The 14,919-nt window shown below is 41.8% G+C and overlaps 1 protein-coding gene across 2 annotated transcripts; it reads right to left on the reverse strand.

The window, feature by feature from the left end:
• Positions 1-2,947: 2,947 nt before the first annotated feature.
• On the reverse strand, positions 2,948-12,217 carry FRG1 (FSHD region gene 1). Of its 2 annotated transcripts, XM_088659357.1 has the most exons (9): positions 12,131-12,217; positions 11,175-11,242; positions 9,357-9,479; positions 8,645-8,699; positions 7,170-7,284; positions 6,349-6,453; positions 5,534-5,625; positions 4,226-4,336; positions 2,948-3,087 (listed from the first exon to the last, which is right to left on the reverse strand). In XM_088659357.1, the coding sequence occupies exons 1-9, from the start codon at positions 12,190-12,192 to the stop codon at positions 3,051-3,053; spliced, it is 768 nt and encodes a 255-aa protein (XP_088515483.1). In that variant the 5' UTR covers positions 12,193-12,217; the 3' UTR covers positions 2,948-3,050. The 2 variants fall into 2 exon arrangements, with proteins under 2 accessions (XP_088515483.1, XP_088515479.1); XM_088659353.1 differs by lacking the exon at positions 2,948-3,087 and having other exon boundaries at positions 4,153-4,336.
• Between the last annotated feature and the right edge of the window lie 2,702 nt (positions 12,218-14,919).

Here is a 14,919-nt window from a genome sequence, read left to right on the forward strand (position 1 = left end):
GCCTGTCACTTCATTAGCAAAATGCAACTCTGGATAGGTTGGGTGGGGTGGGGTGGGGTGGGGTGGGGTGGGGTGGGGTGTTAACCCTTTCCCCGATGCAAATCCTTACCCCCTTGCTCCGCGTGAAATGGAATAATAAGGCTTTCCATATTGCTGCAATTATTTATTGACTTTAATTTTCTCTTTAATGTAATTCAGTAGTCAAGTTAACTTTAAGCTAGTTCAACCATGCTATTTAATGGCTAATTTGGCATGCTTAAAATGTAGCAGCACTCAGTGAGCGAAGGTGTTTTCAAAGCCTGCAGCACCGAGCAGCAAAAAAGAGGGCACAGAGTTCTTTCAAAACATAAGTCTACCCTGCTGGGAGGTTTCCCTCCCTCCGCTTCTTCCACATTTCTTTCATTGCAGGTATTTTATTTTCAGTATAAATAGGACTCATTATTGTAGCTGATTGTATGCAGGAGTGCCCTCTTTATGTATTCACATGCACTGCAGGGGGTTGGACTAGATGACCCTCAGGGTCCCTTCCAACTGCACCCTCCCTCCCCAAGCCAGGCTTTGGAAAGGAGGTGCCAGTCCCCCTTCTCTCTCTCTCTCTCTCTCTCTCTCTCTCTCTCTCTCTCTCTCTCTCTCTCTCTCTCTGTTTCTTTACTATTTCCTTCTCCTATAACCCCTTCCTCCCTCCCTTCCTCATTTCCCCTTCCCTTCATTTTCACTCTCCCTTTCCCCTTTCCTGTTTCTTTCTTTCTCTACCCCTTTTTTCCTTCCTTCCTTTCAGCCCTTTCCTGATTCTTCCTTCCATCCCTTTCTAATTACAGCAACTGTCATTTGTTAAATTACATTTCATAGGCAAGGCAAAATATATCACTAGATGTATTTCTATCTATGGTTAAAGAGCTAATTCATTCACTACATATTGAAAAATAATGCAGAGAATGAAATCATGCAAGAGATTGCAAAAGCATTTATTTAATCAGCAATTGGAATACAATGATTAAAATCCGCTTCCCACACATAGCCGGGGATGTGAACACCACATTTTAAAAACAAAAGAGTAAGTAAAAGGAAACAGGCCGAGGCCTTGATTTCTGTAGTCCTTTCAGTGAGGGTCTGAGGACATAGTACAGTATGAGTTTATACAACTTTACATGATGCAGCTGTTGTGTTAAGCAGGTGTGGATCTCGGCAGTGCCTGGAATCTTATACAGTATGCACCACTTTGACTTTTGTGATTGAAGGAGGATAGGATTTAAATGGACTGGCAGTAGAATTCTATACACATCTACTCAAAAGTAAGCCCTGCCGAATTCATTTAGTGTGTACTCTGTACTGTATAGGATTATGGTCCAAATAAATGAAATAATAATTATCAGCTTGCAGATGAACATGCTCTATTTATCATGATATCTACATAGCATACTTCCTGGTCAAAAACAGATCCAATAGATCATATAGGCAATTTTGCTGCTTATGAAGGAGTAGACAACCTATGAATGGTCACTACTACTGACCAACTGGGAGCCAAATAACACCTGGTAGGAAGTTTACTCGGAAGACTGGATTTCCTTGATGCCACAATTTTTTTGCCATGTGCCACAATGCACTACTGTTCAAGAAACACACCTTGGTTTTAAATGTTTGTTTGAAACTGGTTTGGAAGAATAAAGAGAGACTTTTGCATAACTTGCGGAGGGGTGGCGGAGCTTTGTGTTTGTGTAGCCAGTGACACATCACTGCTAAGCTTCAGTCACGAAGGGTTGTGCTTGTGCTGTGTGTGTAACCCAGGCACCCTTAACCTTTGGCCCTCCAGATGTTTTGGACTACAATTCCCATCATCACTGACCACTGGTCCTGTTAGCTAGGGATCATGGGAGTTGTAGGCCAAAACATCTGGAGGGCCGCAGGTTGGGGATGCCTGGTGTAACCTCTTTTGAATGCTGCTTAAAAACCTCTCTCCACAAACAGAAAGCTTCCACTAACAGGCAGAAGTTTCTTAGCTCTGCTATGCTGGTTTTTCCATTTTCAGGACATTTCAAAGACATGGAGTTTTTTTTTAAAAGATGCAACTTTCAGCAGCCACTTTCAGTGGTCTATTATATACCAGCTTTCCCCACCTTTCTCCCTATGTTGACTGACCAGGACTGACTCAGTCTAAAGAGAATGGGGCCCTCTGGTGGCACTATGCAGTATGTGCCCACTTGATCGTCAGATAAATATTTATTTTAAATACAGTACAGTATAGTGAGCCATATGGCAATATGAGATATATTGATTTCTGAATAAAACCTGGTATAGACATGTATTCATACATTTCCCCCCCCCCACGCTGCCCTCAATTTCCCTTCATGCTCATGACAAATGTCTTTTTAAAAAACACCCCTCCCCGATATTTCCTTAAAGGGTTTTAGAACATATTTTTTGGGGGGGGGGGATTTGGAATGCCAGGCTCCCACTCTCAGCTTTGGCCACTACAATTTATAAGAAATAATTTCATATTGAGGGGGAAATGTGTCTTTTACTTGTTTACTTCACATGCTCCACTCAATGTAATCTTTTGTTGATTGTAGGTTACTTGCACGGGTCCAAAATGTGTCACCTCATTCCCAAATTCTGAGTAAAGATTTGCACGTTATTGGTTCTGTGCATGATGGCACCAGCATATTTTATGTCTGTTGTGGAAATAAGGTGAACTGAGAAATGAGTGATTTCACCACACATTAAAATTGAGGGAATTTGTCCAAATTTATGCATTACTAAATTTATGCATGATTATAGTTCATGGTAAAAATCCAGGAGTGATGACAATATTTGTTGTTGTTGTTTAGTCGCTTTGTTGTGTCCGACTCTTCATGACCCCATGACAATATGGCACCAAATAAAAGCATGATCTATTCTCCATTTTAATAGGAACAATTTACTTCCAAAAGAAGAGACTAAGTCAGTGTAATTAAAACCTTCTTTAACAACAACGGAATTTTTATTAAAAAGAAAAGAATTCACACACCAAATGAAGGGAGTGAAAATGTACGGAAGGCCAGCTTCTGTTTTGACTATTTGCAGTATCTGTCCGCTTTCAATTTTGATCTCCTGCAAGACAAAGGGGTGTAGGGGAAAGGCAAGGTAAGATGACCAGTATATCTAAGTAATACAGCTGTCAATTAAAGTAGAATTAGTACTGGCACACTTTTAAAAGCCAGAGGTTGTTCATTATTAATTTCTATTTAGGGCAGGAGTGGCAAATTTATTTGGGCTCAAGGGCCATATTCCCCCTTGGCCAACTCTTCAAGGGTTGCATGCCATCGGTACATGATGCTAAAACTGGATGTGGCCAACTCACACCTTTGCACAGAACTTATATGAAGTGACAGTCCACTTAGCTTACCATCTCTTTGCCATGTAAACTGATGGAAAGCATGATTAAAGTTAATCAAAGATGGAAGCACATTCTTTCTGCAGTGCTAAACAGCTCTGTTAACAGTCACCTTAAGTCCGGTAACACCGTTATCAAGATTGTACCGGATGTGGACAAAGAATAAAAACAGCGATGAGTATGTACGTTTCAGTATTGAAGTTCATCATACACAGGTACCACTCACAATACAGTTTACTTTTAAGAAGGCAATCAGCCACCGTGGGTTGTAATGCTCAATGCCATCTAACAAAATGTTTTTTAAAAATCCCTCTTTGAATAAGTGACAATTGAAGTAGCAGCTGCATGTAAGTATAGCTGCATGAAATCTGCCAGTATACATTAGTACATTTTGTAGAGTATGGCAGACTAAGGACAAGTTCATATCCACATGCCCACCACCTGACAACTGCAACGTCAAAGGATGGATGTGCACATGTGAAGCAGCCAGAGCTCAAAACAACCCAGAGCTTTTCCATCACTGGAGGCCACCATCCAATATCAATGCTTTACGTTCAGCTGATCCCTTGTCTACACAAGCATCCAGTTAAATGGCTGAACTGTTGCATTACTTCAGAGTGTAAGTAGCAGCAGCTGCACACATGAACACTCCCCTATGGGAAATTAGGAACACCTCATGTAGAAAAGTAGCACAGCACAGAGAGAGCAAGCCATACTTCCTGATACATTCATTTCCAGCGTCCAGGGCTTTTTTGTAAAACAGCCCTTATACTGTGTGTGCATGTTTGTTGTGTTTGCTAGCACAGCTGCTCAGCATGTTTGACAACTGCTATCCCATTGCAACGGAAAGAGTACCTGTCCAACAGTGCCTCGTGAAAGGTGCCTTCTTTCCTAGCTTTTTTCAGAGCTTTACTGTCTTCTTGGCTTACTTTCAGTTTACGGTCTTGAAAACTCTGAAACTTCTTCCTGGAAAGAAAAATGCAGGGTGTAAATATCTTCAGCCTGTACGAAATAAGTGGCTGAGTGTCGATAGGACTGCAGGCAAAACAAGGCCACTTAGAAATAAAATGCAGGTTATCAGTAAACTCCAAGTAGTATACAATGTAAAAGAGGGTCCCTTGGGGACTGAACATGCCCAGTTGCCTCCAAGAACCACATAATGTGGAATGCCAGCTGGAAAACAGTGGGTGTGGTGCAGTAGAGCAGTGAATTGATCTGCTTTGAGATCCTTCCAGTTTGTGCTATCTTGGAGGAAGACACATTCCTGTTACGGGTGAGGAAAACCTTCACAAGCTGTTGCAAATCATACTTGTAAACATTAACAAGCCTATACCATGCATTGAAAAGTTCCACTAAGGAATTAAAGATGTATTGTGGGTGGGGGAAGAAAGGGTGTTGCATTTGTTATAAAACAAATATCCAAAAAAATTCATAAAAGTAATATACTAGGGATAAACAGCAAGACAAGTGGTGCAATGTATCAGGCTTGCATCTGAAAACAAAAGCACATCTCCTGGTCCTGTGAAATAAAGTTGGTCCTTAGAACAAAACCCACCAGATCCTCAGGGAGATTAGGCTGGCCTCGACCAGGGCCAAGGCCTTTTCGGTGGAATGCTCTGCAACAAGAGATCAGGGCTCTGCGGGATTTGACATCTTTCTGCAGGGCCTGTAAAACAAAGTTATTCTGCCAGGCCTTTGGTCAGAGCTCAGCCTGACTCCCCTTCCCTTTTTGTATAAGAACTAGTATGAAAGAGGCCTCCCAGCATTCTCACAGGCCCATATAAGAGTAGCGTACTGTACACAGTTGGGCCTGATGAGCATTTACTGTTCCCAACCCAAATCCTGCGGAAAACCATCTAATTCAGATTTTAATTTTACCCTGACTTGTTTTTAAGAGGTGATTTAATTATTGTTTGATTTTTTTTATCAATGTTTATATTTGATGTTAGCCACCCTGAGCCCAGTATCGGCCAGGGACGGTGCGATACAAATAAAAGATGATGATGATGATTATGAGATGATAAACTTTCTTCAGCTTTACATGTTTACACAAGGATCGGGACCCGAAGGTTTTCAATCAAGGAAACTAGGGGTTATTTGCACTCCAATACAACTTGCTTTTGCTTTATTTTAAATGATAGCCAAGAAACCCTTGTTACATACACGTAATTGATTTCACATTGCTTAACATTTCCTTGGTCTTCTTCCGGAATGTCATCTTTTTGCTTGCCTTCTTTTTCAGCGCATGTCCTGATCTAAAAAGAAGCGTGGGGAAAGGCAGTGTTGTTTTACAGTTGGTTTACAAAGCCCAAAATATCCTATCCTCTCTCTTGGTATTATTCTCCCCTGATTTGCTTTTCAGTTTCACTGGACACTGAATGCAGCAGTCACACACCACGCAAAGTATGCAAAGCAGCTGCTCTGACAAAATCTTCTTGTAATGCCTCTGCAAATGCATTTACACATCTATACAAACAGAAGAAATGTCATATTGATATATCACATTAGCAACAGTGGTGAATATGGGGAGACAGGATGTGCATACTGCAAGGACTACTGGGGGAGCAGGAAGAAATGGAGTGAAAGAAAAGAATGCAGGTAGGTTAGAGCACATCTCCCTGATGTCAAGTTTCCCCTGGGGAGGGTAGAGCACTCTGCTATGCAAACTGAAGCCCCTATCTACCTTTTGAAGCAATGCATTCTAAAACCCAGTTTGACTCCCTACCAGCTCTTTCAGCTAAAATCACTGAGACTCTTCCCTTCCAGTAAAAAAAGTTCAGAACAGAGATGCATTCCAGTTAAAATTAATGCTCCAAGTCATCTGACCAGGCAACATAATCTTGGGTTAAACAATTATTTTGCCTGTGACAGCCACTGAAGAAGTTCCACACTGAAATGTTCCACCCATTTCTGCATTTTCCCTTTAAACAGGCACACAGTCAAATATAAGAACTGCACATACAGACCATTTTAATTACCTTAATCATTTCCTCGCTATCTGCTGTTTTACTTTTGGCTACTATATCGCCTTCTTCATTACAGCTGATAAAGCAGCTGTTTGCTGCTAACAGTGCCATTTTCCCCTGAAGGGAAAAAATAAAATCAAGACAAATTAGGAAGACTATTACGTATTATGTTCCTACAAGAACATCTCACTATTTTATCCTATATTACTTCAATAGCGCTGAAACAATCCACTTCATTCAAAACCTGTTCATTTCAATTTAAAACTTAAACTCATTCTGCATGTTGATTTAAAAACTCATAATTAGCCCTCTTTTCATTTTATGACGATCACAAGATTGGCATTTGAGAATGCAATTCAGAATTCAAACTTGGTATTTGTGGATCGGTGTCAATGCTGCATTTGCTAAGCTAAACATCATTTTCAAGGATATAAAACTATTTCAGTATGCTAGAATGAAACAGCCACTTCTGAAATTTTGATATGGCCTCTCAGTTCATGTTTCATCACTGCCATCTGATATCAATAAAAGCTTTTCTTCCACAGGTAGGAATCTGCCTTATACCATGTGAGATAATTTGTCTATCTAGCCATTTGACGTCAACAATGACTGACAGTTGCTCTACAGAGTCTCTAGCTGTCTTCTTTGCCAGCACTTACCACCTGGTTTTGGAGATGGTATGGTATGAACCTGTGTTCTTTGGCATGCAGAGCATGTCCTCTATTGCCAAGCTCTTGTCCACCCTCTCACCCCAAAACATAAGCATCTATAATCTAAAGCCATTGCATTATGGATTAAGACATTATGTATTACGAATGACTGCTGACACTTGCCTCTTGAAACACTGGCTCCCACTGCTCCCTCGAACCTATTGCATCAGAACGTCCAATAACCAGCCCATCTGAGTTAATGCCAAGGTATTTACCATAGCCAGATTTCAATGCAATTCTTAGAAAAAGAAACAAATAATCAAGTTATGACATTGGGAATTGATTAGTTCATTATCAAGGGCTATGCTTTTCAAATTAGGTTCTAGGATCTTTTGAAAGCTTGTTTGTTTTAAGAACTTTTATTTTTCAATTTTCAGTTTTATAACTATGCAAATTGCACAAACTTTCCAATAAAATACACCATTTGACTCCCCCCTTCTGCGGTTTCTTATGTTATAGTTTGCTTGCTGCATCTTCAAATTAAGTCCAATTATTATTTAATCCCTCATATTTCTTTGTCAAATATGCTTAACTACTTGTTGAGTTAATCCTGCTAATTAATTCAATTGTTTACAATAGTTTTACAGATAGCCCACTCTTTATTAAACTTTATTAAAAGTTTTTTCATCTTGGTTTCTTATTCTTCCAGTAAGTTTTGCCATTTCAGCATAGTCCATTAATTTTGTCTATAACTCCTCCTTGGATGGTGAAAGCTTGTAATCATAAGAGCAGCGCTTACTGAAATCTCAGAAGCCAGGAATATTGAATAAGATTTCAGGTGTCTATTGCCCCCACCCTCATTTCTAACAGAAACAGAGCAAATTACCCAAATAAGAACAAATAACATAAATAAGCTCTTTTAACACAAGTTTGAGAATTAGAATAACCATGGAACAACTTTGTTTTCCTCTGCAGTGAACAATTCTGCCTAATACTGTATAGATCACAAATGCATGTCTTCTTCTTCAAATTTATATACTGCCCTACAGAATAAAATCAAGATATAAAACCATAAAATACCTAATAAAAATAAAAACAACAACCCAATACCCCCCCAAAAAAAAACATTTTAAAAGGGCATAGGATATAAATCGGATCAACCAAAGGCCTGGTTGAAAAGGAACATTTTTGCCTGGCGCCTAAAGGTGTATAATGAAGGCACCAGGCGAACTTCCCTGGGGAGAGCATTCCACAGACAGGGAGCCACTGCAGAGAAGGCCTGTTCTCATGTTGCCACCCTCCCGACCTCTCAAGGAGGAGGCACACGAAGATGATCTCATGGTTTGGGTAGGTTCACATGGAAAGAAGCAGTCCTTGAGGTATTGCGGACCTGAGTTGCTTTATCAACTGCGGGGGTGTCATGACCCAACTCAGAGCCAGAAATTTTTAATTCATGTGTCCATGGACATGCACAAGATGTACATTCCTTTATTTAGGTCTCACATCTAGTTTATCAAAGGGGCAAAACGCTGTTTCTAAGCTAGGATTAGAAAGCAAATCTAAGGAAAGGCAGTTTCAAACACTCTTGTACCCAGCAACCTAAGAAAGTCTGGTTACCGTAACTTAATAGTTAATACAAAGCCAAGGTGAGTAACTACCTTGAATCTGAAAGCTTGACAGCAGTAAATTGTTCAGGAGGGTGTGGCCCTTCATCTGGAAGTATTAAAAAGAAATTAGACACACACAGGCCAGAGAATCCTGTTATGAACTGCTGATGTATGAGAAGATACCAAAGGGACATTGAGCTTATCCAATTTTAGCCATACTCAGAACAGACCCATTTAAATGAATGCATGTGACTAATTAAGGGCAAAAATATTAATGGTTCTATTGCAAGTTGTTTTGCTTTCCCATTCTCAATGCACACACTTCTCTGTTTTCCATAGTGAAATAAGTAACAATCCACTCATATAGCAGTAAGTTGGTTTTCTGATAAACGTAACACCAAAACAGTTAAAATTTTGCACTCAGCTACTAGAGCACAAGAGGCAAATTTGTACAGGATAAAGACTACACTGGTCCATTTTCAAAAACTGACAGCTAAATAATATGGCCAGCATAATTTACATAAAATGGTCAACATAATTTACCAGAAAATCATTACTACAAATAAAGAACATAGATATGTTTGGGAAGGTTAAATATGTGCATAGTCTGGAAAGTCTTTTGGACTTATTTGGAAAGCTGGGTCATAGTACAGTTGGTGCCATAGGGCAATACAGAATCATCAAAATAAGTGAGGCTTACTTACCCATGCCAAAAATGAGATAGGGAGGGAGAAAATTTCCCTCCACTTTTGCCCATACCAACCTTTATGTGGTGCTCCAAGGGTAAAAAGGCCATTGTCAAGAGCACTGATATAGGTTCCAAGACCCATCTCTATCGCTACGGTTCCTGTGATTTCACCAAAATTTGATACAGTCCACCACCCTTCTAATAAGAGAGGAAACAAAAAAGAAACAAGAACACATTTGTTGTTTTCTTCACAATTGCTTGCTGGGAATTTTTTTTCAAAGAGACCAAGCAGCAAAGCAACTTTTCCATCTTAACCTTTTTTTTTTAAAGGAAGACCAAGCATAATGCACAATGATAGTTTACTTAACCAGCTTAAAAACTGTTAGTGACAAGAAACAAATAGCTGAAAAGATGTTTTTATAATCTTTGGTTTGAGAAGAAACAAGTTTTGCAGTCTTGAAAGCTACTAAGAACAAATGCTTCTGGCCAGGCATACAAGAAAGCTGCAGGACTCCTTATTTGATCATAATGCAAGCACTCATAGTTTAGACACCAAAATCACACTAGGAATGTTGAATACAATACAGACATGGCAATTCCAATAAGTACAAATATGACATTCTGGCTGCTTCTATCTACTTCCTTCATGCTCCTCTGAAGATCGGAGGCGGCTTAGAGCATATCTTTTAATGAACAGTCCATGTCTTTCAATTTTTATAAGAGAACAACTGAGAATCAGCATGAAAGCATGATGCAGTGGCTAGAGACTTTGACCAGGATTGGAGAGACCCAGGTTCAAATCCCCACTCGGCCATGAAGCCTACTGTGAACTTTAGGCCAGTCACTATCTCTCAGCCAACCTTCCTTACAATGTTGCTGTGAGGATAAAAGAATTAGGTGTATGACACCATGAACCTATTGGTGGAAGGGGGGCATACAAAAGCAATTAATACACAATATTTACCTGTATGCTGTTTTTTAAAAACAAAATTCTCAAAGTGATATCCAACTATGGCTCAGCTTACATGTAAAGCTAAGCTAACCCATGGCTTAGTGCAAATGTTTGGGCTCCCGGAGAGGAGGTCACAGCTGCTTTGCTTCTCCTCCAGTCATTTTACTGCTATGCTGAGCTAAACTGTGGTTTGGCTTAGTGTGTCATCTGAACTAGGGCTTGCAGTTTACCTCTTTCCAAGCAAACCACAAGCTGTAGCAAAGGTTTGTCTCATCCTTTACAGCTCATAGGTTGTTTGGAAGGGTTAAGCCACAAGACTGGGTTCAGATGACATACTAAACCAGAGGTTTTCAACCTTTTTGAGTACACAGCTCCCTTGACATTATTTCTGCGGCACCCCTGCGGGGCTCAGGAGCCCAGTTACATCACCCCTTGCTTGCAGAGCTGGCAGCCTCTCACTTTTTTTTTCAAACACCCTCCCTTGTAGAATGTTCCCTCCTCCCCACTCTCTTGGGAGTCTTCTGGGCAGCCACCACAGCCATCCCTGGTCTCTGTGCTGCCTTAGTTCCTGGCAACCAGCACCCCCTGGCCAGCCCCAGAGGCACCATTTGTCTGGGGAGCTTGTAGCCAGGGCTGCTGCAACAGATAGCTGTGCAAGCCTTTGGGAGGCAGAGGCATGAGAGCGCATCAGAGGAGGGAGGGAGGGAAGGAATGAGGGACAGAGACCAGTGTTGCCCCTGCTGTCCCTGACCATCATTTAAAGCACCCCAGGATGCCATAGCACACTGGTTGAAAACCACTGCATTAAGCCGAGCCATGGCTCAGCTCAGGGCAGGGCAGCAGGAAAATGTTATATAAGCAAAAATCTGCCCTACAACTAGGGAGAAGCAAAGGACTACTAGTGTTCTCCTTCATGCCCCTTTGTGGAAAAATGAGCTTACCAACAATATCAAGTTTATCCTCAGCATCTTCGTCTCTTTTCCGTTTCTTATCTTTGTTTTTCTTCTTACTGCAAAATGAAACAGAAGGAAATGCTTTGTGTATGATATGCAATCCCCAAACAGGTACTATCAAGAGAAACAAACATGTTTCATGTAGGGAAAGATGTGCATACCGGAGAAGCCCAATTTATCACAAAGGCTGCAAGTGAACGTGAATGACTATTTTGATTCAGACAAGGCACATGCTTTACTCCACGGCTGCAGATGGCATCAGTGCTAGGACCTCCTCAGCCCAACAGAGAAAAGACTCTGGGAGAAGTGTGTGTGTGTGTGTGGGGGGGGGAATTACTGGGTTGTTGTTTTTATTTTTATTATGTATTTTGTGGTTTTATATCTTGATTTTATTCTGTGAACCACCCTGAGACCCCCAGGTATAGAAATTCAAATAATAATAATAATAATAATAATAATAATAATACAGTAATAATAATGTCCAACCGCGATCTTTTCCCTTAATCAGGAGACAGGCTACTTATATAAAACCCCGAACTCCTGAGTCGCGAAGCGGAGTTTCTGCATATAGAGAGAGGCAGCACAGAAGGGGGGAAGCGCACAACCCCCCTTAGCCTCTTCTTTCGCCTCTTCTTTCCCGTAAGGAAGAGACACCGGGGTTCAAATCTCCCCGGGGGAAATCGTTATTTCCTGACGCAGAAACTGCGCCCGCCCGAAATCACCATCGTCATGGTGAAATGCCTCTGAACGTGTGCAAAGCGCCTTCCCCTCTCCGATACGCGCAGCGGAGGGGGAAGGCGCTCTGCACACGCTCAGAGGCATTTCACCATGACGATGGTGATTTTCGGACCCGGCAACCGAGGCCCGGACTCGAAGAAAGAAGGCAGGATCCCACCTCCTCTTCCCAGCACCTGGGGAAACCCGACCTGGAGGAAGAGCCTCACCTTTTCGATTTCGTCCCCTTTAGAACCAGCTTGGTTCTTCTGACAGATGAATACTCCGCCATGTTTGGCCGCTTCTACGGAAGCCGCGGAGGGACAAGCTCCGCCCCCCCTCGGTCTTTCTTCCCACTGCCGTACGGCGGCCCTTGAGGGACACGCCGCGTTTTTGGGACGCGACGCCCTTGGAGAGCTGCCGGCTCGTTTGCGAGGAAGGCAGCGAGGGAGGCAGGCAGACGGCGAGAGGGCAACCCCGGGCTCGGGCTTCTCCTCCTCCGCCGCCTCGCTCGCCCTCCTAGGCTAGAGGGAGAAGAGGAAGCCGGCAAGAGCCGGTGTTGAGCCAAAGCAACAGTGGGGCGCGGTGGGGCTCTTGGAGTTTTGATTATGTATTTCTTAGGAATCTCAAAGCGGCTTACAAACGACATACCCGCTTTTCTTTTTCTTTTTTTCTCGATTATATTTAGTAAATATTGAGATACATGAAGAATTTACGATACAGGAAGATAATAGTCAATAAGAAATAACAGTAATGAGAAATTATTATACAAGAATGTTGTACTGTATATGTATTTTGAATTATGGAAAATGTAGATATATGTTTTGTTATATGAAAAATGAATAAAAACGATTTATTAAAAAATAATAATACAAACGACATACCCTCCAACATTTCTCCCATGAAAGTAGGGACGCCCCATTCCATAATGATTATTTTGCTATTTATACCCCACACATCTTACTGGGTTGCTCCAGCCACATTAGGCAGCTTCCAGCATATATAAAAACATAATAAAACATTAAACATTAAAAAAAACAACCACCTTCCCTATACAGTAATACCTCATGATATGTCCGCTCATGTTGCGTCTTTTCAGGTTCGGACGCACCAAACCTGGAATTCCCGAAACGGGTTACTTCTGGGTTTGGCGCGTCCGTAACCACGCATGCGCAGAAGTGCTGCATTGTGTCACGCGCGTGCACAGATGTGCCGCTTCATGTTGCGAATGGGTCGCTGGAACGGATCCCGTTTGCAACATGAGGTACAACTGTACAGGATTGCCTTCAAAGGGCTCAGGGGTTGGATAACTGTACCCTCCCAACATTTCTCCAATGAAAATACAGTGGTACCTCTACGTACGAATAACTCTACTTACGAATGTTTCTACTTACGAATGGAGCTCCATCCGCCATCTTGGATGCGGTTTAGATAGGATTTTTTCTACTTACGGATTTTTAGATAGGGTTGCTTCTACTTACGATTTTTTTCTCCCAATGCATTCCTGTGGGATTCGACTTACAATTTTTTCCGACTTACGAATGTGCGTTCAGAACACATTAAATTCGTAAGTAGAGGTACCACTGTAGAGACATCCTACCATACTCTCTAATATTTATCCAGTGAAATTAGGGACGTCCTAAGGAAAAGCAGGACATTCCAGGATCAAATTGAAAACAGGGATGGCTTCTCTAATTCAGGGACGTACCTGGAAAATAGGGACACTTGGGCGGGTCTGAAACGATGAGTAACAATAACATAATGGAGCATAATGGAACCTCACAAATACATACCCCCCAACATTTCTCCAATGCAAATGTGGACGTCCTATTCAACAACAACAAAAACAACAACAACAGTATTATTTATACCCCGCCCATCAGACTGGGTTGCCCCAGACATTCTGGGTGGCTTTCAACGTATATAAAAACATATCAGACACTAAACATTTAAACAATTCCCTATACAGGGCTGCCTTCAGTCAGATGGCTTGGGGGATGGGTAACTCCATACCCTCCAACATTTTTCCGTTTCTTTCTCTCTGTGTCTTGAGAGGCAATGGAGTGTGCCTCTGGGGCTGAAGTCAAAGTGCTGGAGAATCACAGGGGCTGCTGTGGCTGCAATGACTGGTAACTCATCACTGCTGCCTCTAACTTTGCCGAGTTAGCAGCACTGAAGTGACCACTCTGGGCACAAGCCTGGGTAGTGTGTATATATGGAGGTATTGGGCTTCCCAGACAACAAGACTTGCTGATGTGGTTGCAAAGGAAAGCAGAGCAAGATGTTTGGCACCAACGTGGCTGCAGGAGTTGCTGGGAGGAAGAATACAACTCTCTTAGGGACTCTCTGCTCTAGATTTGTGTAGGGTTTACTCCTTAGCCTTTTCTTGTCCATAAGATGTCCTGCAAGACATTGGGCATAAAAATGAATAAAAGCTGGTTATTAGCAATTTCCTTTCTACACATTGGAATAAATCTACTCTGGCTATTTCCCACTATTTCCACCAGGTGTTGCTGGCACTACAGAAATAAATCTAGATCTAGAAAAGGAATAAGTCTTGTCAGAAATTCACAGTATAGTGGACCCTGCAAGCATTCTGCCGTTTAAAGGAAGAAAGTGGGGGTTATATGTTGGTCCTCAAAGTCAGGGTTAGCACTTACCTATTACACTAAGTATGACCAACCCCAAATCACAAAGTTTTTCAGAGAGCTTTGCTGTATAACAAGTTCTATAATTTAGTACAGCGGTCTTCAAACTGTTGCATGGCCCTCTGAGGTTTCTTGGGAAATTAGTTAAGGCTGCCTGATCTGTAATGGTGGATAAGCACTCCTGAAAGAGAGTTTGCCCACCATTGCAATGGGCAGCTGCAGGAGTGTTCAGTGTGGGTATAATCTTACACCTCACTGCATAATGGTTGTGCCCTAGAGACTGGACCAGCACTCACTGTGAACCGACTTGCACCCTAGAACTGATGTCAGAAGTGTTTTGCAGCCCACAGGAGCTCCTCCCGAGACACATC

This window comes from Zootoca vivipara, chromosome Z1 (genome assembly GCF_965207765.1).
Source record: "Zootoca vivipara chromosome Z1, rZooViv2.hap1.1, whole genome shotgun sequence".
Lineage (NCBI taxonomy): Eukaryota > Metazoa > Chordata > Lepidosauria > Squamata > Lacertidae > Zootoca > Zootoca vivipara.